General features: G+C 46.1%; 1 protein-coding gene across 1 annotated transcript in view; it reads right to left on the bottom strand.

Moving 5' to 3' along the window:
• The window catches only part of USP34 (ubiquitin specific peptidase 34), a 1,418,841-nt gene that overhangs the window by 1,065,195 nt on the left and 329,830 nt on the right, over window positions 1-23,816 (bottom strand). The window contains 2 exon segments of the mRNA XM_030196176.1: window positions 4,229-4,321; window positions 4,408-4,489. Coding sequence (XP_030052036.1) covers window positions 4,229-4,321; window positions 4,408-4,489 — 175 coding nt within the window.

Below are 23,816 nucleotides of genomic sequence, written 5' to 3'. Positions count from 1 at the left end.
ACATCTGCCGAGCTGTGATCTGCTGGGATGCTTGCACCCGCGAGACGAGGGACAACAAGTTGTTGGCTCTCGCCTCTGGGAGATAGGCACGAGCCGTCCGAGAATCCAGCAGAGCTCCTATGAATTCGAGTCTCTGCACTGGGAGAAGATGGGACATTGGGTAATTTATCACAAACCCCAATAGCTCCAGGAGGCGAATAGTCATCTGCATGGACTGTAGAGCTCCTGCCTTGGATGTGTTCTTCACCAGCCAATCGTCGAGATATGGGAACACGTGCACCCCCAGCCTGCGAAGTGCCGCTGCTACTACAGCCAAGCACTTCGTGAACACTCTGGGCGCAGAGGCGAGCCCAAAGGGTAGCACACAGTACTGGAAGTGACGTGTGCCCAGCTGAAATCGAAGATACTGTCTGTGAGCTGGCAGTATCGGGATGTGCGTGTAGGCGTCCTTCAAGTCCAAAGAGCATAGCCAATCGTTTTCCTGAATCATGGGGAGAAGGGTGCCCAGGGAAAGCATCCTGAACTTTTCCTTGACCAGATATTTGTACAGGGCCCTTAGGTCTAGGATGGGACGCATCCCCCCTGTTTTCTTTTCCACAAGGAAGTACCTGGAATAGAATCCCAGCCCTTCCTGCCCGGATGGCACGGGCTCGACCGCATTGGCGCTGAGAAGGGCGGAGAGTTCCTCTGCAAGTACCTGCTTGTGCTGGAAGCTGTAAGACTGAGCTCCCGGTGGACAATTTGGAGGTTTGGAAGCCAAATTGAGGGTGTATCCTTGCCGGACTATTTGAAGAACCCACTGATCGGAGGTTATGAGAGGCCACCTTTGGTGAAAAACTTTCAACCTCCCTCCGATCGGCAGGTCGCCCAGCACTGACACTTGGATGTCGGCTATGCTCTGCTGGAGCCAGTCAAAAGCTCGTCCCTTGCTTTTGCTGGGGAGCCGAGGGGCCTTGCTGAGGCGCACGCTGCTGACAAGAGCGAGCGCGCTGGGGCTTAGCCTGGGCCGCAGGCTGTTGAGGAGGAGGATTGTACCTACGCTTACCAGAAGAGTAGGGAACAGTCTTCCTTCCCCCATAAAAACGTCTACCTGTGGAGGTAGAAGCTGAAGGCTGCCGGCGGGAGAACTTGTCGAAAGTGGTATCCCGCTGGTGGAGCTGCTCTACCACCTGTTCAACCTTCTCTCCAAAAATATTATCCGCACGGCAAGGCGAGTCTGCAATCCGCTGCTGGATCCTATTCTCCAGGTCGGAAGCACGCAGCCATGAGAGTCTGCGCATCACCACACCTTGAGCAGCGGCCCTGGACGCAACATCAAAGGTGTCATACACCCCTCTGGCCAGGAATTTTCTGCACGCCTTCAGCTGCCTGACCACCTCCTGAAATGGCTTGGCTTGCTCAGGGGGGAGCTTGTCCACCAAGCCCGCCAACTGCCGCACATTGTTCCGCATGTGTATGCTCGTGTAGAGCTGGTAAGACTGGATTTTGGCCACGAGCAAAGAAGAATGGTAGGCCTTCCTCCCAAAGGAGTCTAAGGTTCTAGAGTCTTTGCCCGGGGGCGCCGAAGCATGCTCCCTAGAACTCTTAGCCTTCTTTAGGGCCAAATCCACAACTCCAGAGTCGTGAGGCAACTGAGTGCACATCAGCTCTGGGTCCCCATGGATCCGGTACTGGGACTCGATCTTCTTGGGAATGTGGGGATTACTTAGTGGCTTGGTCCAGTTCGCCAGCAATGTCTTTTTTAGGACATGATGCATGGGTACTGTGGACCCTTCCTTAGGTGGAGAAGGATAGTCCAGAAGCTCAAACATTTCAGCCCTAGGCTCGTCCTCCACAACCACCGGGAAGGAGATGGCCGTAGACATCTCCTGGACAAAGGCCGCAAAAGACAGACTCTCGGGAGGAGAAAGCTGCCTTTCAGGGGAGGGAGTGGGATCAGAAGGAAGGCCATCAGACTCCTCGTCAGAGAAATATCTGATGTCCTCCTCCTCCTCCCACGAGGCCTCACCATCGGTATCAGACACAAGTTCACGGACCTGTGTCTGAAGCCATGCCCGGCTCGACTCCGTGGAACCACGGCCACGTTGTGAGCGTCGAGAGGTAGACTCCCTCTCCCGCACCGGCGAAGCTCCCTCCGCCGACGTAGTCAGGGAGCCTTCCTGGGAGGCGACCGCAGTCGGTACCACAAGCGGCACCGATGTCGGAGACCTCACCCCGGGCAAGGGGCCAGCCGGCGCCTCACTCGACAGTACAGGTGGCGCAAGCACCCCCGGTACCGGAGGGGAAGGGCGCAACAGCTCTCCCAGGATCTCTGGGAGAACGGCCCGGAGACTCTCGTGCAGAGCGGCTGTGGAGAAAGACATGGAAGCCGATGCAGGTGTCGATGTCAGAGTCTGTTCCGGGCGTGGAGGCTGTTCCGGGCTGTCCAAGGTGGAGCGCATCGACACCTCCTGAACAGAGGGTGAGCGGTCCTCCCGGTGCCGATGCCTACTGGGTGCCGACTCCCTCGGCGACCCAGAGCTCTCAGTACCGACACGGGAAGGGGACCGGTGTCGATGCTTCTTCGACTTTTTCAAACAAAGCATGTCACCGGAGCTTCCCGGTACCGACGAGGAGGACGTAGAATCCAGCCGTCGCTTCCTCGGGGCCGAGGCCTAAGAAGGTCGGTCTCGGTGGGGCTGTACCGCAGGAGCCCTCAGGGTAGGGGGAGACCCACCCGAAGGCTCACCGCCACCAGCAGGGGAATGGACAGCCCTCACCTGCACTCCAGTCGAAGCACCACCGTCCGACGACATCAGCACTAGTGGAGGCCCCGGTACCACCGACGCCGACGTCCCGACGCAGAGGGTCGATGCCTCGATGCACTCGATGCAGTCGCGGCCGAGGACGGAGGTTTTGACACCGTCGACGTCGACGCACTCGATACTCCCGGTGCCGATGCCGATGAAGAGCCCGAGAACAAAACGTTCCACTGGGCCAATCTCGCTACCTGAGTCCTTTTCTGTAAAAGGGTGCAAAGACTACAGGCCTGCGGGCGGTGCCCAGCCCCCAGACACTGAAGACACGACGCGTGCCTGTCAGTGAGCGAGATTACCCGGGCGCACTGGGTGCACTTCTTGAAGCCGCTGGGAGACTTCGATGACATGGGCGGAAAAATCACGCCAGCGAAATCAAAACTCGTAATTGCGGTAAGGCACCAAAAAGAGGGGGAGAGAAAAATTCGACCCGAGGCCTCAAAAGGGCCTACCCCGAAACCGAAAGAAAACTTAACGGGGCAAAAACTGGAAATAGAGGAAGGGGGAAAAGACCGAACAGGCCTTCTTCCGAAATCCTTTTTTTTTTTTTTTTTTTAGCGAAAAGTCAAAAGAGACGCGCGAGGTCAACTTAAGGGGCGCGAACGGCGTAAACACGACCGTACCGAGCGCGGACAAAAGAAGACTGACGAACACGAGCCGGTTCGGGCGGGAAGACAGCCGCGCATGTGCGGTGCGCATGGGCGCGTGAGGACTAGCAAAGGACTTTGCTAGTGAAGTTTACGATTGGAGGGGCTGCCGTGGACGTCACCCATCAGTGAGAACAAGCAGCCTGCTTGTCCTCGGAGAACACTAGTTATGTGAGTTTTTGCTCCAAATATAGATGTAGTAGTTCAACTCAGTAATAGTCCACTCTGGAGACACAAAAATGAGTAGCTAAAACACAGCAAAATGCTAAGAAATTGCCCCAAGATAGGCACCAGCACCAGACAAATTACCCCCAGGCTCAACTGAACTAGAAAACCAGAACAGGAGCCAAATTTCACAAAACAGACCAGAAGCTGTTGGGACATCATTCACAGACTGTTGGAGATAGAGGAATACTAACTGAACAGAATGCTTGCCATCCTATATGACAGAGTTCAGTTTGTTGCCCTCTATATCCATAAGAACATAAGAATAGCCATACTGGATGGTCAATCTAGCCCAATATCCTGCTTCCAACAGTGGCCAATCCAGGTCACAAATATCTGGCAGAAACCTAATTAGTAGCAACACCTGCAGGTAAATGGTCATAACCCCAAGTTTCTGGATTCATCTGCTGTTGACAAGAAAATACAGATAACAGCTATAAAACAATCATATGTAGTAAGTTCATGTCTTCCTAAAATATATAGAGAGAAAAGGATCATTTTGGGCTTTTGTCATCTCTTAAGAAAAAATAGATGTAAAAATATGTTTATCTGTCAAAATACCTGTGCAGCAGCCCAAATGCAGTCGATGTGCTGAGTACTAAGTCGACCTTCAGCAGCCAGAAAGTTCAAAATTACTTGGCACTGCTTGATTATCTGAAAGCACGAAAAAAAAACAGATGATATCTGCACACACACGTTATTAATTCACAGCGTAAAGGTATGTGTCGCTTCATACCAACCTCTATGTGTAAATTTGGTCCAAAGATATGTTCAACAACATTGTTGCTGATAAGCCAGTCTGCAAGTTCCTTTGCAATGGACCTAAATACAGAAAGGTCATATTTTTAACACATCCAATATTTCTTATATAGAAGCTAGGAAGCATTTGTCGCAGGCTCAAAAAGACACTGCCATGAAGTACATATAAGGATGCCAAGGAGCACCACTTGCTTTCATGACAAGTAGTAGTAGAAAAACATTAAGTTAACTAGTGTTAAATGATAGGCGAAGAAAGTGATATCTGTATCTGCCTGTATGCAAGTGTTCTACAAAATGCTTAGCAAAATGCTGATCTTTTACAAAATACATACAGTACGGAAGAAATATGTTCAATTCACCATGCACAACAGAAAAAGCCATTTTATAAAAGCACGTATTCAAAATGAACGGTGCAACTAGGAGTTTATATGAGTAGAGTATACTCATGTCATTTTGCAGCACTGACATATATATGATGCCACTTACAAGTGACATTTATAAACCTACATTGTATAAGAGTGGCTAATTAGGAAGCTGCTCACCAAAATTTTCTTCTCAGAGAGTGTTTCTGAATGTCAGAAAGGTAAGCACTATTTCTCATTCAAGAACTCCTCCAAACCTCAAGTCTAAACAAGAAGTTAGCTGAGGGTTTTGAGTAGCTTGAAGCAGATGTAAATACCAGCAGGTAAAACTGCCACTGTATGTGGATCGTCTATTACAGTACACCTATTATTAGGCACAAAGAATGTGCATAAATGACCAGAATACTGGCATATATACAAGTACGTGTACACAAACATAAATAGCAATATTCCAGCACAGAGTTTAATGGCAGATGTATAAATGAGTGGAAACTGGGCAGAACATACAGCTACACACAAATTATAGATTTTTAAAAAAGCATGGGAAAAAATAATCATTCTAGACATGACTATTTACACCAACTCTATGTTACATTAGTATTCAATAAAGAAAAGTGGGCACACATTTTTCTTTATGTTGAAATAATTTTATTGGTAAGATAACACGCAAACATAAATACAATACTGACCAATACAACAAAGGAAAAAGGGAACAGCAATAAAAAGGTGAGGCAGAGTCCCTCAATTAACCTCCCCAAACCTGAATCGAAACAGCAAACTTATCGCAGCCTGGTTTCTTATGGCTGCTAGTGATTCAAAGGAAAAGATTAAAGCATAGGAAGACAAACTGTCAAATAAAGCATAGAAAAAGAATACCCATGAGTCTTTGTTATTATAATAGTGTCATATGCTGACTGTAACTGTCCCAGATCCTCAGCACAGTTTGCGTTAAAAAGAACCACATTCCACGACCTTCTGAGCAGAGGTGATCGCTACTAGAAACACCATTTTAAGAGCAAGGTCCTTGATGAAAGTCAAGTGCAAGGACTCAGAACGCCCGACAATGCACAGAGAACAAAACTGAGGACCCATGAAGGAAAGAAGAAGCGTAGGGTGCAACTATGCCACCTTGTACACAGTCCAAGAGGTGCCCTTCACCTTTCCCCGAAAGCTGGGAAGTGAAGCCACTTGGCCACTCAGGGAACTTACAATAAGATCCTGCTCCAGGCCCTGCTGCAAGATCTCTAAGATATTGGGAACCTGAGACCTCTAGGGAGATTGGAACTGTCCCCCACACCATAATTCAAAAATCCACCAGAGCCTGAAAGAACCCAGGGACATGGAGATCTTCCTGGACCACAGCAGAGTAGAAATCACTGCAGGGAAAAACCCCATACCTCTCTAAATGCCATCTTTCAATGGCCACACCGTAAGCCAGAAAGGATTCAAATTCTCCACATCTACTGGCCCCAGCCAAAAGAGCCCCTGACACCTGGGCAGAGTCAGTTGACTACCAGCAGGCACCAGAGATCCGCATACCAAGATCTGCGGGGCCAAACCAGTACCACCAGCAAGACCAAATGAAAATTACGTGCAACACTCAGCCCACTAGAGGCCACAGAGGGAACACACAGAGCAACTCTGCCACCAGCCATGCCTGACCCAGGGCACCTATCCCCTGAGAAGCAAGGTCCTTCCACTGACTGAAGAAGCACTCTGTATTTGCATTCCATCAGGTCAAACTGAGGAGGCCCCCAGTGGTCCACTATGAGCTGAAAGGTCTGCTGTCCCAGCTCCCACTCTCCTGGATCCAGAACAGAGCCACTGAGAAAGTCCACTTGTCAACATTACAGACAGCTGAAAGAGCAAGCAGATCAGTAGAGACTTGACGGTTCCAGGGCCATCACCTGACTCTGGTTCCCAGTCTGCCTATTGATGTACACCACTAATATAGCATTGTCTGATATCACTTTGACAGTTTTCCCTTCCAGAAGAGGTTGAAACTCCAGCAGAGCCAACCAGACCACCTGGGTCTCCAAGCAGTTGATGGAGCAGGATGCCTCTTGGCTGGACCAGGTGGCCTGCGCTACTCCCCCCCCCCCCCCCCCCCCCAGTGAGCTCTCCAGCCAAGGAGACTCACATCCATGGTAACCAGCACCCATTGAGGAGGATCTAGAGGGACACCTCTCAAAAGGTTCACCAGACTGTCCCACCAGGCCAGGCTGAGCCTGGCCTTGGATGTGAATGGCAGCAGAAGAATGAAGTCCTGAGAGGCCATAGCCCACCAGGACAAAAGGGGCTCACTGTAGAGGACGCATACAAGCCCTCGCCCAAGGCACCATCTCTAGAATAGCTACCATGCAGCTCAAGAGCAGTAAGTAGTCCCAGTCTGTGGGCCATGGAAGCTCGTACAACCGTTTCCATGCCCGCAGCTTCTCCGCCCATTCCTCTGGGAGAAACACCTTTCTCTGACTCGTGTTGACGCAAACTCTCAGATGCTCCAGAACCTGCAATGAAAACAGATGACTCTTGGGACAATTCATGATACGGCCCAGGGACTCCAGGAGGTAGGTGGCCTGATTGGCCTCCGCTGCTGAGTCTGCCCGAATCACCCATCTGTCCAAATACGAGAGAACCTGAACCCCCTGGTGCCAAAACATTGATCCCCAAGACCACCACCATCACCACCTTGGTAAAGGTGTGTGGCCACCGTAGCCAGGTCAAACGGCAAGGCCCAAAACTGAAAATGCTTGCCCAGCACACAGAAGCATAGATATCTCCTGCAATTATCCACAATGGGGATATGTAGATAAGCCTCAGTGAGGTCCAGAAAGTCAGAATTCCCCTAACCACACCGATGCTATGACTGAGCGCAATGTCTCCATCCTGAAGTGTTGGACTCTGAAACAAGCACTGACGCCTTTGAAGTACAAGATGAAACGGAAAGAGCCACCTTTCTTCAGGAACACGAAATATCTGAAGTACCATCCCAGTCTGCACTCCACTGGAGACACAGGCTCCATAGCCCTGAGAGCGCACAGTTTCTGCAAGGTGGAAGTGACCGTCTTATGTTTCAGAGCTGAGCTACAGAGCAAGGCCATGAAGTGTCAGACAACGGAGAGCTATTTCCAGAGAACACCTCCTGACAACCACCTCCAGGACCCACTGATTCAACGTGATATGGGCCCATTCGATCCAGAAGAGAGATAGTCTGCCTCTCACAACATCGACGAGGGGCCCAATGCACCCTCATTGGAAAGAACAGGGGGCCACAACTTAACTGGTTATTTTGGGGCTTCAAAAGGAACCCGGCTTAAAGGACCTGCCCTAGACACTTCCCAGAGACAGAGCAGAGAGCAGGCTGAAACCGCCCTGACTCTCAAGCACGCCCCTTGAAAGCAGAGGAATGATGAGAGCCTTTCTGCCACAGCTCAGGGCAAAGGAGAGGCTGTGCCTCTCCCATAACCTTCACCACCTTCTCCAGGTCCTCTCCAAAGAGCAACCAGCCAGCTGGCAAAACAGCTTTTTGGAGACCGAATCTGCCACCCAGTGGCAAAGCCACAAAATTTGGTGCCCCACCACCAAAGTGGCCACTGAGCAGGAAGCTAAGTGGACCAGATCAAACAGAACATCTGCCAAAAAGGATGTCCCAGACTCCAAGTAAGCCACCTCCCAAAACTCTAGGAGATGCTGCAACCACCGCATGGCCCTTGCCACATAATCACCACAAATGGCGGCCTGAATACTGGACATCCCCACATAAAAGTCCAGGCAGAGCTGCTGCTTCACCTTCTTGTCATGAAGCTCTTTCAGAGCAGAGCCCCCTTGGACTGCCACAGCAGTAACCTTATTAACCGCTGTGACCAGAGTGTTCACCTTAGGAAAGGACCAATACTATTCAACCTCCTCCAGAGCAAAGGTATAAAGATGATCCACAGCCCTGGCACCATTAAGGGGACCATCCGGATTTTTCCCCACTACCCTCATCATGCAAAGATAAGAGCCTTGTGAAGAGGGAAATGTTCAGGGGGCCCAGGAAGGCCCTGCAGCAGCAGATCCTCCTCAACAGGGTCCACAGCAGAAGTCCAAAGCACAGAAAGAGTCCTAGTAACCTCATCAATAAGATAGTAACATAGTAAATGACAGCAGATAAAGACCTGTACGGTCCATCCAGTCTGCCCAACAAGATAAACTTATTTTACATGGTATGCGATACTTTATATGTACACTCCAGTTTGATCTGTCTTTGCCATTCTCAGGCAAGACCATAAAAGTCTGCCCAGCACTCTTTTTGTACTAAAAGTTCTGAAGCTAACATCGAAGCCCCTTAAAATTTACACTCTAGTCCATCCATATCTATTCAGTCATGATCAGGGCATAAGACCATAGAAGTCTGCCCAGCCTTCCCAGCACTAGTTTTCCTCAAAGATTGCATGGATCCATTCCTTCTAAACAAGATTCCTTTGTGTTTATCCCATGCATGTTTGAATTCCATTACCATTTTCATCTCTACCACCTCCCAAGGAAGGGCATTCCATGTATCCAGCACCCTCTCTGTGAAAAAATACTAAAGGATGAGACAGCTCCTCTCGCCAGAAGAGACTGATCACATGGGACTGTGCTTCTCGAGTCAGGGGAGCCTCAGACTATGAAGTCCCCTATGGACAGAGTCCAAGAAATCCTTGCAATCCTCCCCCACCTCGTTCAAGGGAATCAGTGCCTCCGGCACCCTCCCCTCAGTTCTATGCTTCATAAAACCCAAGGTCCCGTGTCCAACTGCAGCTACTATGGTACCAACTGTGCTAAAATCTGGAGCCAAAAAGCTCCAGGGGCCCCAGTGGCCCCATGCCCCCAAATGGACCCTAGGGGGGAAGGGGAGGTAGGCCACTGCCCCAAGCCCTGAAGTAGAAGAGGGAGGTTCCTGAGAAGCAGCAGAAGAAGAAATCCCCAAGGGAGACAAAGTGGCTGCAGGTCCCAATGCCTCAGTGGGGAAGGGGGGGAACATCAATTTCAAAGGGCCCCCAACCCATTTCCGGTCAGAACCAGCCCATTACACTGTGTGTAGACAAAACCAGCAGCTGTACTAAGCTGACAGTTCCTGCACACAGAGCAACGCTTCCCGAAGGGCATCCCCGGCCATATGTCAGGCAGGCACAGGCCTCACACGCTGTCCAAACCTGGCTCAGCCCGGAAACCAGGCTCCTGCACCATCTCGGGCTCTCTGGTGGTGCTAAATAAAGGAAATCCCTTAACTATAGGGAAATCCATCAACCAGAGATAGGGGGTTGCCCTGTTTATGGATGCTCTGCTCTTTCTCTCTCACAAAGCCTTATTCCCTAAAACGGGGGGGGGGGGGGGGGGGGGGGATGCTGCCTAGGGCAATTTTGGGAAAATTTAGGCACCTAAAAGTTGCACAGGGAGCCCATGGGAAACACACCCAACACAGGGTGAAAGGGCAAGAGGAGTGGGGAGGGTTGGGACCAGCACCCTTCAGGTGAGATCCCTTACAGTGTAGCCAAGCTCTGAGCTCAACCAGGTACGGTCCTGAGACTGTGATCTGGGAGCGGCCGTTAGGCTCAACCATGCTGTGTGGCCCTGGCCAGCAGAATGGGGAGCTAGGCCAGGGATTGAGCACAACAGCACAATATACCACATGTTGGAAAGCAGTGAAATATACTGGATGTTCCAGAGAACACCGCACATTATAGCTGATGATGTCACTAGCTGAAGTTTTCTCTACCTCCATCTGCTGATGGTAAGAGATAACGTTACTTTATATATCCCCTTTGATAAGAAGGTTCATGAAATTACCAACAGAATTAAGTCGGGTCTTAACCTTATGGCATCTTGGGCATCTGAGTCTAGACTAAAATTCAACCGTGATAAAACAAAGTTGTTAGTAGTAACAAACCCTTTTGATCATACCCTATACAATTGCTTCACAATTGACCAAACCAGCCTACCCGATGGAAAATACACTAAAAATACTTGAAGAAATTATAGACCATCACTTAACATTCAAACCACAAGTCTCTTCAGTTGACTCTAAAGCTTTCAAAACTCTTTGGAAGTTAAACGCATAAGGAACTACTTCCCAACTTCAACCCTCAGATTCCTGGTACAATCCCTTGTACTAACACAACTGGATTACTACAATGCAACATATGCCAGTTGTAAAGTACAGTTAATCAAAAAAAACTTCAAACAGTTCAAAACACAGCAGTTTGCCTTATTTATAACTAGTAAAAAAAGGCCCGTTTCCGAAACCAATGAAACGGGCGCTAGCATGTGTTTTTTTTTGTGTGTGTGTGTGTATATGTCACAGAGTTATTTTGTGTGTGAGGGTGGGGTGTGTGTGCAGGTTGTTCATGTGTGTCTTTTTTGTTTTGTTTTGTTTTTTTTGCTTGGGGGGTTGGGGGATGTGCTGTGCTATGCTGGCAAAGTGGGATGGATTGGTGTGTGGCTTTGAGGGTGTGTGTCTGTTGTATTGTGTGTGTGTGGTTTTGTCTGTCAAGGAGGTTTGTGGAGGGGGGGTCTTTCTGTTGGTGAAATGTAAATGTGGTTGTAGGGAGGTCAGCCTTTGCTGAGTGGTGGATTGTTTTTTTCCATTTTTTTTTTTTTTTATTGTGTTGTACTGAGGTAGCAGTGTTGTTTTAGATGGGCGGAAGGTAGAGGAGCACGTTCTTGGTCTGTCGGTATTTTTTGGCCGTTTCAGGGCTGCTGTAGGGAAACACTGGAAGAGAAATGTGCTGTGGGAAGCAGTGCCGTCTTTTTCCGTTGGGCTGGGGTTCTGGGCATCCTGGAGGTGGGAGACGGCTTGCCTGAGGACGGGGATGGTTGTTTTAAGTTGGCGGAAGGGAGAGAAGCACGGTCTCGGGCCATCGGGTGGTGATCCGGTATGTTCGGTCCATTTCAGGCCGGCTGCAGGGGAATGTTGGAACATGCGCTGCGAGAAGCTGCGCAGTCTTTTTCCGGGTGCTCGGGGAATCCCCGAGGTGGGAGACGGCTTGCCTGAGGCTGTGGATGGTTGGGCACGGCCGCTTTGGCAAAAGGGGAAGAGGAAGGGGGAGGGGAGTTACCTGTAGCTGCGTGAGAAAACGGGTATTCTTTGTTTTGTATTATTAGTTTGCATTTCTGTTGAAGAAAGAGTGGATGCCTTTTGAATGATGGAGGTGGTGCGTCGGTGTGCGGTTGTTTCGTTAGTTTGGCAGCCAGTCTCCAGCGATTCCTAGGCAGGGAAGGAGTAGGGAAACACGCTGTTTGCTGCTGGCTGGGTCGCGGGTAATCCTTCCAGCTGGGCCGCAGCTTGTCCTGTTCGCCCATGTCCCAGATGGTGACGGGCACGTTGTTTTCCGGCTCCTCTGACTCCATGTCAAGCGATCCCAAATATAGTCTTTGCTATGGGCCCTCTGGCACTCTTCAGTACTGGCATTAGGCATTTAAAAATTTCTTCCCCCCCCCCCCCCCCGGTCTATTTTTGCACATACCCACAGTAGGAATATTCTTCTCTCGTTCCAGCGGTGGTTCTGTGCTCTCCGTGCTGCACAGATAATGAGCCATTCTGCTGGTGAATGCTCCTCCCTTATTGTCACGTAGTTTCCTCTGATTGGTCCGTCTTACGTTGCCTAGCGTTGCCTGGGAACGGTGTTGTGATGGTCCTTTGTGTTTCAGAACATTGAGGGTGTTTTTTCTGATTGGTCCGTCATGCGAGGGCGGGGCAGAGAGACATGGTCAGTGTTGTGGCTTCACCACCATGAATCCATGAACCCTTCAGGGAGTGACTGAGTGACTTCAGAACGTTGTTTTCAGAACATTGAGGGTGAGTTTTATTATAGTAGATATGACAAGTTTTGATAGAGCAACCCCTCTGTTAATTAAGCTTCACTGGTTACCTACAAAAGCCAGAGTCCACTAAGTTATGTGCTTTTATTCATCCTATCATTTATGGAAAATCCCCAAATTACATGCAACCACTCATAGAACTTCCCTTCCGCTATGCAGTCCCAGGAGTAAGAGATTATCTTCCACTACATTTCCCAAACTGCAGAAAAATTGTGTGTAAATCTATTCTATCAACTGACCTCACTTATCTGGGCACGAAACGGTGGAACCTACAACAAAAACCTATCAAACATCAACATAATTATCTAATATTCTGCAGATCTTTGAAATACTACCTATTTAATACATTCTTAACAACGGATTAACAATCATTTATACTTAATTCCTACTATTGCTTATCTATAACTAATGTATCCAACTCTTGACCGACTGTATGGAAAGTATTGGGTTAATCGTTTTTTACATATACAGCTTCTGGACAAGAAAGCACTGTAGTTTGTTCTTAGACATGCTTCTGGCAAAGCTTATAACACATGTTTATCCAAGCTTAGAAGGTCTGATAGGGCTGCATGTAAAAGGACAAGAATGTACTAATTGTATAGGTCATGAAGTTCATCCAAAAGGAGGTTACTGGGAAAATGAAAAATAATGATGCAGGTGCAGGATAAGGTTAAGACATGGAGAAATGTAGATGGGAAGCTGGGCAGATTGACCAAATAAGGGAATAGATAATTGGAATTGATCTAATGGTGAAAGAAGGTACCGTATTTTTCGGACTATAAGACGCACCGGACCATAAGACGCACCTAGGTTTTAGAGGAGGGAAATAGGAAAAAAAAAATTTCCTTTTTCCCTCCTCTAAAACCTAGGTGCTCCGGTGCGTCTTGTCCGAGTTTTGGACCGCCGTCCCGTACTTACACGATTCCATGTTCCCTGGTGGTCTAGTGACGTCGGGGCAGGAAAGAGCCCCCTCTTTCCTGCCCATCGCGCTGCTCTCCTTGCTCCTCACTGCTTTCTGACGGTCTCGGCGATATTCAAAATGGCCGCCGAGATTCTCGGCGGCCATTTTGAATCTCGCCGAGACCGTCAGAAAAGCAGTGAGGAGCACGGAGAGCAGCGCGATGGGCAGGAAAAAGGGGGCTCTTTCCTGCCCCGACGTCACTAGACCACCAGGGAACATGGAATCGTGTAAGTACGGGACGGCGGTCCAAAACCGCTACCTTCGGACTATAAGACGCACCCCCCATTTTCCTCCCAAATTTTGGGGGAAAAAAGTGCGTCTTATAGTCCGAAAAATACGGTATATAATGACTTGGTTAATTGTATAGAGTTAGACAACAACCTTCTGCTTGTGTGTGCTGGATTAATCTCCTGGTTGTTGTCTCCTTGCAAGTAATAAAGCTGCTTTAAGCCTGACTTGGTCTCGTGCAGTTCGTGAGTATTGCTAAAATTCTTTTAACAGTTTGGTCCTTCGAGCCGGAAACCATAACCTTTTCCCTGTGTCAGTGTCGGAACTGTTGTGCACACGGATTTTGAAAAAAATCCCTTGATCAAAAGTCCCCCGGGAAGATCCCGTAAAAAAGGGGCCAGTTCTTCTGACACTTGGAAGGGTGACGGTTTTCTTTCTTAGATATCACAAACACTACGAGACACAATTTAGATAATTTTGTGTCTTGTTTGTCTTTTAAAATTAAGAAATGAGATTTGGAGTGAGGACTCTTTTTCAGTCTGGGATTGCTATAGTATAAAAGAAGTCCAAGGTCTGGGACCCACTCTGAGGAGAGTGCGGGCTCTCTCTTTTTTGTCTGGGACTGCTATAGTATAAAAGAAGTCCGGGGTCTCAGAGACCATAGTCTGTGTGAGAAGACTACAGAAATAAATAACTCCATGTGCACGTTAAAAAAAGAGAGAGATTGGGGAGAGAGATCAAGATGGCTGCCGCACCGGTTGACTGCTGAGACGCTCCCGAGTCTATGAGGAAAATTACCCCTTTTTTCTTATTGAAAATGCCACATACAAAACGTAAAGGAGTGTTGAGATCGGTTCTTCCACCTGCCTCAACTTCCTCACCAGCTCAGACGTCTCTCGAGCGTTTCTTTCCCGGCGCTTCCAGACTGCAACGAGGAGAGGATCCCATAGCGGGGGGAACCGGAGGAGCGGAATCCCCGCAGGGAGAGGAAGTCTCCCTATCACCACCACCCGCTTCGTTCATCCCTCCCAGCCCAGCGTCAAGAGCGGCCCTGGCGGGAAACCCCATTGACCTCGAGGACGTGTCGATAGGGGCAACTGTGGAGGACCCAGGCATGCAAACTGCGAATCGGGGCACTGGGGGAAGTTTGTCTTCCACAGTGCAGACCTCGGAGGTGACTCTACAAACCCTAAAGGTGATGTTGGACCAGACTGCTGCCACGTCACAGAAGACGTCAGGTGATGTTATTAACTTAAACACTAAATTTGAAGAACTGCAAACTACAGTAGATTCTGTTAAGAGTGACTTAACAACACAAGTTCAAACTGTAGGAGTGGACAACTGGAATGTAGCAACTACTGGACTGCCAAGATTACATATGAACTTTTACCCTGTTTGTGGCATGTTCCACATGTGACAATTATTGGACTTTGGACTTTTGCATTTGTCACTATTGCACTAATGGGATTTTCTATCTGAACTTTGTATTCATATTTGCACTTTTGCCTTATGCCAATACCTCAGGTTTATAATGAGCATACTAAATGTGTGTAGTTTGGAGTGGTTTACCTTTTTACTAGCAGTACTTATTCGTTAACCAGTATTCAGATAAGTTTTAGTGGTCAGCAATTTCGAGAGGCAGCAGGTTCTGCCAATGCAGTCTCGTGATCTACGCATAGAGGCTGTATTGTGTGAAGGTGCTGAAACACTGCAATAAGTTACATTTTCTTGCAAAGTAACAATTTCTATGAAAGCTATGAAACTGACGTATCTTTTCTCTGTGAGAACTACAGAACTACTAATGTATTGCGCATGTGCATGTACTGCGCATGTGTATGTGTGACGTGTGATGTGTTTTATGCGCATGATCACTAATTTGTATAAGACCGAATGTCAGATGACGCTCAGGAGGCAGTGTCCTGAGACTAAACTCAGTACTGTCCATTACTAGCAATAAAGGTGTCCTGCTTTCGGAATCATTTGCCTCTTGTCTCCTGATTTACTAGCCGAGGGCCTGTTTCATTGGCGAGCCAGCCAGGAGTACAACAGGGAAACGAATTATATTCTTTCCCCTCCTCCGCCGCAGTCGGGTCGGGGTGATCTGCCCCCCCCCCCCCCCCCGAGACGGTGGTGAGTGGCCACCGCTGATTTCAGCGTCCATCTCCCGAGGGAGGGCTGATAGACGCTGGCTGACTGGCGGTGGGGCTGTGTGATTCCGGTAAGACACCTTTCCTTCGATTCCGGAGAAAAGACCGTCGACGGGCCTGGACCGAAACGACGACGACGGACAGGCAAGAATACTCTGGGTAGAGGCCGATCCGGTAAAGGGTCGAAGAAGAGGCTTGATCATCCTATTGGCCAGTGGCTAATACGGACTAGGTCCCGAAACCCACTAGGCATTGCGGAGAAACCGAATGGGAGGGTTTCTTGTGGTGTATGAAAGTTGAGTGATTGGGCCTGCGCAGTACTTATTCGTTAATCAGTAGTCAGATAACAAGTTTTAGTGGTCAGCAATTTCAAGAGGCAGCAGGTTCTGCCAATGCAGTCTCGTGATCTACGCATAGAGGCTGTATTGTGTGAAGGTGCTGAAACACTGCAATAAGTTACATTTTCTTGCAAAGTAACAATTTCTATGAAAGCTATGAAACTGACGTATCTTTTCTCTGTGAGAACTACAGAACTACTAATGTATTGCGCATGTGCATGTACTGCGCATGTGTATGTGTGACGTGTTTTATGCGCATGATCACTAATTTGTATAAGACCGAATGTCAGATGACGCTCAGGAGGCAGTGTCCTGAGACTAAACTCAGTACTGTCCATTGCTAGCAATAAAGGTGTCCTGCTTTCGGAATCATTTGCCTCTTGTCTCCTGATTTACTAGCCGAGGGCCTGTTTCAAAACTATTAAGAAAGATGTTGAAACTTTGAATTCCTTTAAAAATGTGGTAACTCAAGATTCCTTGGATATGAGACAAAAAATTGAACAACTTGAAAACTAACAGGCGCCTAAACCTCCGTTTTCTGAATTTTCCGATAATAGTGGGGGAAACCCTGATTACTACTTTTCGAAAATATCTAACGGAAATTTTGAATATTCCCCCTGAGGCCATACCCCCTCTAAATAAGATTTATTATATCCCTTCTAGAAATGGAGCTCAAGGTCCTGTGAAAGATACTCCTGATTTACAAAATATCTCTGACTTTTTAGAGCAATCTTCTGAAACAATAATAAACAGAACTACATTGATTGTATCATTGTTTTTGAGCAGGACTATAATACCATCTTAAGACTTTACTTTAAAAACCTTAAATCTCAATTTTATGGTTCTAAGGTTTGGGTATATCCTGACATTACTAAATCAACTCAACAAAAAAGGAAACTTTTTCTTGCCTTAAAACAAAATACAACAGAAATAGTTGCTTCCTTTTTTCTTACATATCCGTGTAAGTGTGTAGTAAAGCTGGGTCAAACTAAATATACATTCTTTTCACCAGAACAGCTAAAGGTGTTTATAGAAATGAAGAAATTGAAGTGAAGTGAAATGATATACTGGAAAATGTAGCCGATACTTTATTGTGATTATTTGCCTTTAAATCTTCTCTAACTCTTTCTCTCCTTCCTAGCATTATTGTGGTCTAAGAAAGGCTTTAAAATATTAATTGCTTTTGTATAAATGCTTCAATAGAGAATTTCTTTATAGTGTTAAAATATTAAATATCAACGTTTGGAACGTAAAGCCTGTTATTTTTATTTTGCCTGTATTTCTGAACAAGGTTATCCTTGTCTTATTGTATTAAAAAGCATAAATAAAATATTAAAAAAAAAAAAGAGAGAAAGTTGGTAGGAATTTGGAATTCCTAAACCGACAGTTTAATAGCTATGGGAAATTTATGTTGTAAGATTGGGTGTTGTGTATGTCTCTGTTGCTGTTTTACGAGATCTCAGAAGCAAAAGATCCTTTGCGGGGACCCTAAGTTTATGCATAAACGTAATCCAGATACTGTGTTGTATTTAAATATATGGAAAAAGAAGGTTGGATTTGATGGTAAATTAACTGTTGATTCATGAAAGAAATTACTACAAGATATAGAAGATTATGAAATCACTAATCCTAAGAAAGCAGGGGAAAATGGCTATAAAAAAGCCCAAGACTGGTTCCTAGAATATTGTAAGAGGAAAACAAAATTAATTGAAGAGAAGCGGCTGAAATCTGAGACAACTGCCTAGTTTGCCCTAATTTGTTTAAATTACATTCTTTTTCACCATATAGGAGATAGGTTGTTCGATCTCCTATTTGGAACTGTTATGTCAGTGATAAACTTTCTCAATTTATTGTTTTATATTGATTGAATTTGAAAGCATTTTACCCTAACTTAGGGAGAGTTACTTGTTTTCTTCAGCAACAACAGGGATGCCTCTAAATCACATATCTACCATTTAGATACTCATTGTAAATAGTTGGAATGTTACTTTTTTTTTTCTCTCACACTTTGTGTCTTTTCTATTACTTGCTGCCCTAATCTTCTTTGTTATGCAAGCTATTGATTAGTTTTCTTAGGACAAGTGTAGAACTTTCTTTTCACTAATTTGCATTATTAAAATTCAGATGCTGATGTAGTTTTATTTTTCCATAATATGTTTTTCTATAAAATAAAATGTGCCTACCTAATGATTTTAAGCAAAGGCTTACCTCTGGTTACCTAGAGAAGTGAAATCCACCATGATAAAGATTTCAATTTATGTTTTGAATTGTAGAGAGTCCAATTGTGAAGAAGATGGATGAAAATTTCCATTCATTCTTGGGTAATTCTATATGAAAGGTTACTGAGATGTTTGGACATTGTAAAAGTTATTTCCTGCCAATGTGCAAGTTGTATGACATATTGTGAATAATCACATGGCAGGAGTGCATGCTAATGTACTAAGCAGCATGTCTAGAGAGTACACTAAGTTAGTTAGGTCTGTGGAAGTGTTTGAACAGGAATATGTATACGAATTATGATATATTCTTTTAGTTAAGGCCAGAATAGCAATTGATTTTATTCTGAATTAACTATCACTAGAACTGTATAAAGCATCACATCTGAGCACAGAATTGAGCTAATGGTATTTTGTTAAGGATTTGACCAGACATTAAGTGAATTGTTATCCTTTATGACCTAAGGCCTAGACAGAGGCCCTCATTGCCTTGCTTTGTTTAAATGATTTATTGTTTGGAGTCATTTTTTCAGGTTCGTAAAACTGTCCTTTCACCTTAGTGGATACCTTCCACTACAAGCAGGACATCACATCATTTGATCCCTGACTGTGTGACCACTACCAGCACTAGTCTTCGCTGCAATTGTGTTAGGACTGCTGTTTCACAATTCCAGAACCAAGCCTGACCACTGCAGTCTCCTCTGTCCTCAGGACTGTCTATCATTGTAATGAACTTTTTTTTTTTTTTTACACTTCCTGAACTGCTTTCTAGTTGTGAACAATTATGGACTCTTTCTTATTTTCTTTTTCTCCTACTTAATATTTGGTTTTCTCTATATTGCTCTTCTTTTGTTCTGGTGTCTTCATGTATTATATCATGTTGCAAGAAATATGCTACTAAGATTCTCAATAGTAATCCAGGACCAAATTTTAAAAGCGGCATCATTATAAATATATGTTACCAAAAAATTTGTTTTGTTATGCTGCAACAGTGAGTCATGGGCCAAGCCATGTCTCAACAGGAGGGATGATAACAATAGTAACAAAAATATTCACAGCATACAGGTTTTCACAATACTCTAAAATTTTCTATTCACAATGTATGCTCTGTGATAAGCACAATTTTCAGGGAAGATTCAGACCCCAAATGGGCACCTTCCCTCACCCAAAGTACCCATATCAGTACTTATGTATGGATTTTATTGAATTGAATAAATGTGAAAACAAGAAATATTGCTTACACCCTGACAGTGGCAAAGGCCTTGGTAAAAGACGTAATACCACGGTATGGCATTCCAGAAAGAATTTATAGTGACAATGGACCCCATTTTGTGAATTCCATCATTTCTCTGTTAGGGAAACAATTGGCCATTGACCTGAGGAACCATTGCGCCTATCACCCCCAGTCAGCAGGACTGGTAGAGACACACAATGCAATCTTCAAAAGCAATTTGAGAAAAATAATGGCAGAAACCGGAAAGAGTTGGATATACTACCTTCCCTTGGCCACCTTGTATATGCATATAACACCGGCAGGGAAAACGGGACTGACTCCCTTTGATATTCTGTTTAGAAGGCAATATGTGATCCCTCAGTTTGCCTCACTAGAAAAAAAGTCATGAGGAGGCTGAGGAATCACTAGCGACATATATGAGAAAAATGTTAACATAGAAATTTCTCTGTCTAATGTCATTCCAGATCAGTTTGAAGATTCTGGACATACCGAGCTTGGAAAGGTTCAAACTGGAGATTGGGTCCCTATTAAGGTCATTAAGAGAAAAAACTGGGCTTCACCCCGCTAGGAAGGTCCATACCAAGTACTTCTGAGTACCCCCACAGCTGTAAAAATAGCTGAACGAAGTACCTGGGTACACCTATCACACTGTAAGAAGGTAGCAGAACACGGAACTGAGATTAGGCAACCAGAGTAGACCAACTTCTCGCAAGGGTAAGCCCGGCTAAAAAGGGAAGGTGCTTCAATAGGAACCCTCGTCTCAAACCCAGTGAAGAAAACAACAACCCAAGCGAGAACTTAGGGTCGAAATGGAGGCCTTAACATCTGATCCAGAAGACCCACATGAGCAATTAACTGAGACAACAGTTTGGAGTCCCCTCGGACAACTGGAAAAGAGGAGAGCAATCAAGACTTTGACAAATAATAATCAGGTTGGTCCTAGGAACAATCTGTGGCATAGCTCTTCATCCTCCTGTTCCAGGTTATAGACACAGTCAAAAGGATATTAAATCCTGGCGACCAGAAAAGAAAATTCCCAGGACTACTCCAATCGGATGCAGGAGACATTCACTCAAGAAAAACGCCGAGTTGCTGCGGCCCGAGTACTACACAAAGGAACTGATCCCACAGAATGGGCACGTACGGGGCTTCCTGAATGCCCAAAGAAGGCCAGACCTTTTATGAAGGCCAGACCAGCACAGTGGAAATAGATTTTTGTGAACTAACTTGCTGCAGAGGACGAGCGGCAGCTGCGAGACTTACATGGTCTGACAAGTATATGTGCTTCCTTCCCATAAATACTCACTGAACCTGCCTTATGATGTCACACCTTTTTCCCTTACTAAAGGAAGGATTAAACCATCAGTAGTAACATCATACCCAAGTAACTATACCTGCTTCTCTATAAAAGGATGAGGAAAGCGACAAAATCTGAAGCCACTCCCAGACTCATACTGCGATCATCGGGTCAATTTGACGGGAAGACAGAACCATAAATACCATCTTAACTGGTTCCAGAATCAAGACCAAGGAAGAGCTGATATCTGGTGGATGTGTGGGGATCTCCTTCTTAGACCCCATCTCCCGCAAGTGTGGCATGGGGAGTGCGCTTTAATTCAAGTTATCATGCCTTTTATATGTTACCCACAGGAACACTGGAACTACCACAATCAATTCCACATAGAAAGAAGAGGGCACTGACACCTGGCGGATCATTTGACCCACTTGTGTATATGGATGACACTGGGATACCTCGAGGGGTGCCCAATGAATTCAAGGCAAGGAACCAGGTTACTACTGGATTTGAGTCCTTCCTCTTCTGGTGGGTAACAATTAATAAGAATGTAGACTGGATCAACTATATCTATTATAATCAGCAGAGATTTGTCAAGTACACCCGAGACGACGTAAGAGGAATCGCTGAGCAACTTGATGCCACTTCAATGATGGCATGGAAGAATCGACTGGCACTGGACATGCTACTGGCGGAAAAAGGCGGAGTCTGCCAGATGTTTGGAGAGTTTTGTTGCACGTATATCCCGAACAATACAGCTCCCGATGGAAGTATCACCAGGGCGCTGGCTGGACTGACAACCTTGTCAAGAGAACTGGCGGAAAATTCTGGAAGATTGGTTTGGAAGTTGGAGTGGCCTGATTACTTCAGTATTGACCTCTGCTGCTGTGGATGCAGCCATATTGGTAACATGTGGATGCTGCTGCATTCCTTGTATTCGTGGTCTACTTCAAAGACTAATTGATGCAACCCTGACCAAGACTATGGAGGACGATACCCAGGCTTCCTTTAAGGACTACGTATCTCCCATTGGTATATAACAGAATCAAGACTACATGAATCTCCAGGACGAAAGGAGATGTCTCGGAGAGGAATCTATCTTAAGAGACTTGAGCAAGTATATGTAGCAATGATAAACAGGAGAGAAATGTAGGGAAAGTATTGGGTTAATCATTTTTTTTACATATACAGCTTCTGCACAAGAAAGCACTGTAGTTTGTTTTTAGACATGCTTTTGGCTAAGCTTATAACACATGTTTATCCAAGCTTAGAAGGTCTGATAGCGCTGCATGTAAAAGGATAAGAATGTACTAATTGTATAGGTCATGAAGTTCATCCAAAAGGTGGTTACTGGGAAAATGAAAAATAATGATGCAGGTGCAGGATGAGGTAAGACATGGAGAAATGTAGATGGGAAGCTGGGCAGATTGACCATATATATAAGGGAATAGATAATTGGAATCTAATGGTGAAAGAAGGTATATAATGACTTGGTTAATTGTATAGAGTTAGATAACAACCTTCTGCTTGTGTGTGCTGGATTAATCTCCTGGATGTTGTCTCCTTGCAAGTAATAAAGCTGCTTTAAGCCTGGCTTGCTCACATGCTGTTCGTGAGTACCTCAGTCATTTATGGCCCCTATTCATATTCTCTTCCTAGCCCTGTCCCTTCCTAATCTTTTCCCTCACCCCCTACCTCTCTCCGCTACAGGAACTCACTGCCCATCCATCGACTTCATCACCTCACCTTCTCTCCTACCCTCTTCCTCCCTCTTGGCTTTTAATCTCCGCCTCTTTCTTCCGTCCATTTTGCCTTCCCCATTCCACCTAAATACCTTTCCCCCCCCCCCAAACCCACCTCCCCACTCCCCCCGTTTTCTATTTCTGTTGATGGCTCTCTCATTCTCCCTGTCTCCTCAGCTCGAAACCTTGGGGTCATCTTTGACTCTTCTCTCTCCTTCTCTGCTCATATCCAGCAGATTGCCAAGACCTGTCGTTTCTTTCTTTACAACATCCGTAAAATCCGCCCCTTTCTTTCCGAGCACTCTACCAAAACCCTCATCCACACCCTTGTCACCTCTCGTTTAGACTACTGCAATCTGCTTTTTGCTAGCCTCCCACTTAGTCACCTCTCCCCTCTCCAGTCGGTTCAAAACTCTGCTGCCCGTCTCATCTTCCGCCAGGGTCGCTTTACTCATACTACCCCTCTCCTCAAGACCCTTCACTGGCTCCCTATCCGTTTTCGCATCCTGTTCAAACTTCTTCTACTAACCTATAAATGTACTCACTCTGCTGCTCCCCAGTATCTCTCCACACTCGTCCTTCCCTACACCCCTTCCCGTGCACTCCGCTCCATGGATAAATCCTTCTTATCTGTTCCCTTCTCCACTACTGCCAACTCCAGACTTCGCGCCTTCTGTCTCGCTGCACCCTACGCCTGGAATAAACTTCCTGAGCCCCTACGTCTTGCCCCATCCTTGGCCACCTTTAAATCTAGACTGAAAGCCCACCTCTTTAACATTGCTTTTGACTCGTAACCACTTGTAACCACTCGCCTCCACCTACCCTCCTCTCTTCCTTCCCGTTCACATTAATTGATTTGATTTGCTTACTTTATTTATTTTTTGAATATTAGATTGTAAGCTCTTTGAGCAGGGACTGTCTTTCTTCTATGTTTGTGCAGCGCTGCGTATACCTTGTAGCGCTATAGAAATGCAAAATAGTAGTAGTAGTATTGTTAAAATTCTTTTAACACCGACTTTTTAATTA

This window comes from Microcaecilia unicolor, chromosome 3 (assembly GCF_901765095.1).
Source record: "Microcaecilia unicolor chromosome 3, aMicUni1.1, whole genome shotgun sequence".
In the NCBI taxonomy this organism is placed as follows: domain Eukaryota; kingdom Metazoa; phylum Chordata; class Amphibia; order Gymnophiona; family Siphonopidae; genus Microcaecilia; species Microcaecilia unicolor.
This window is presented reverse-complemented; position numbering and strand designations above follow the sequence as displayed.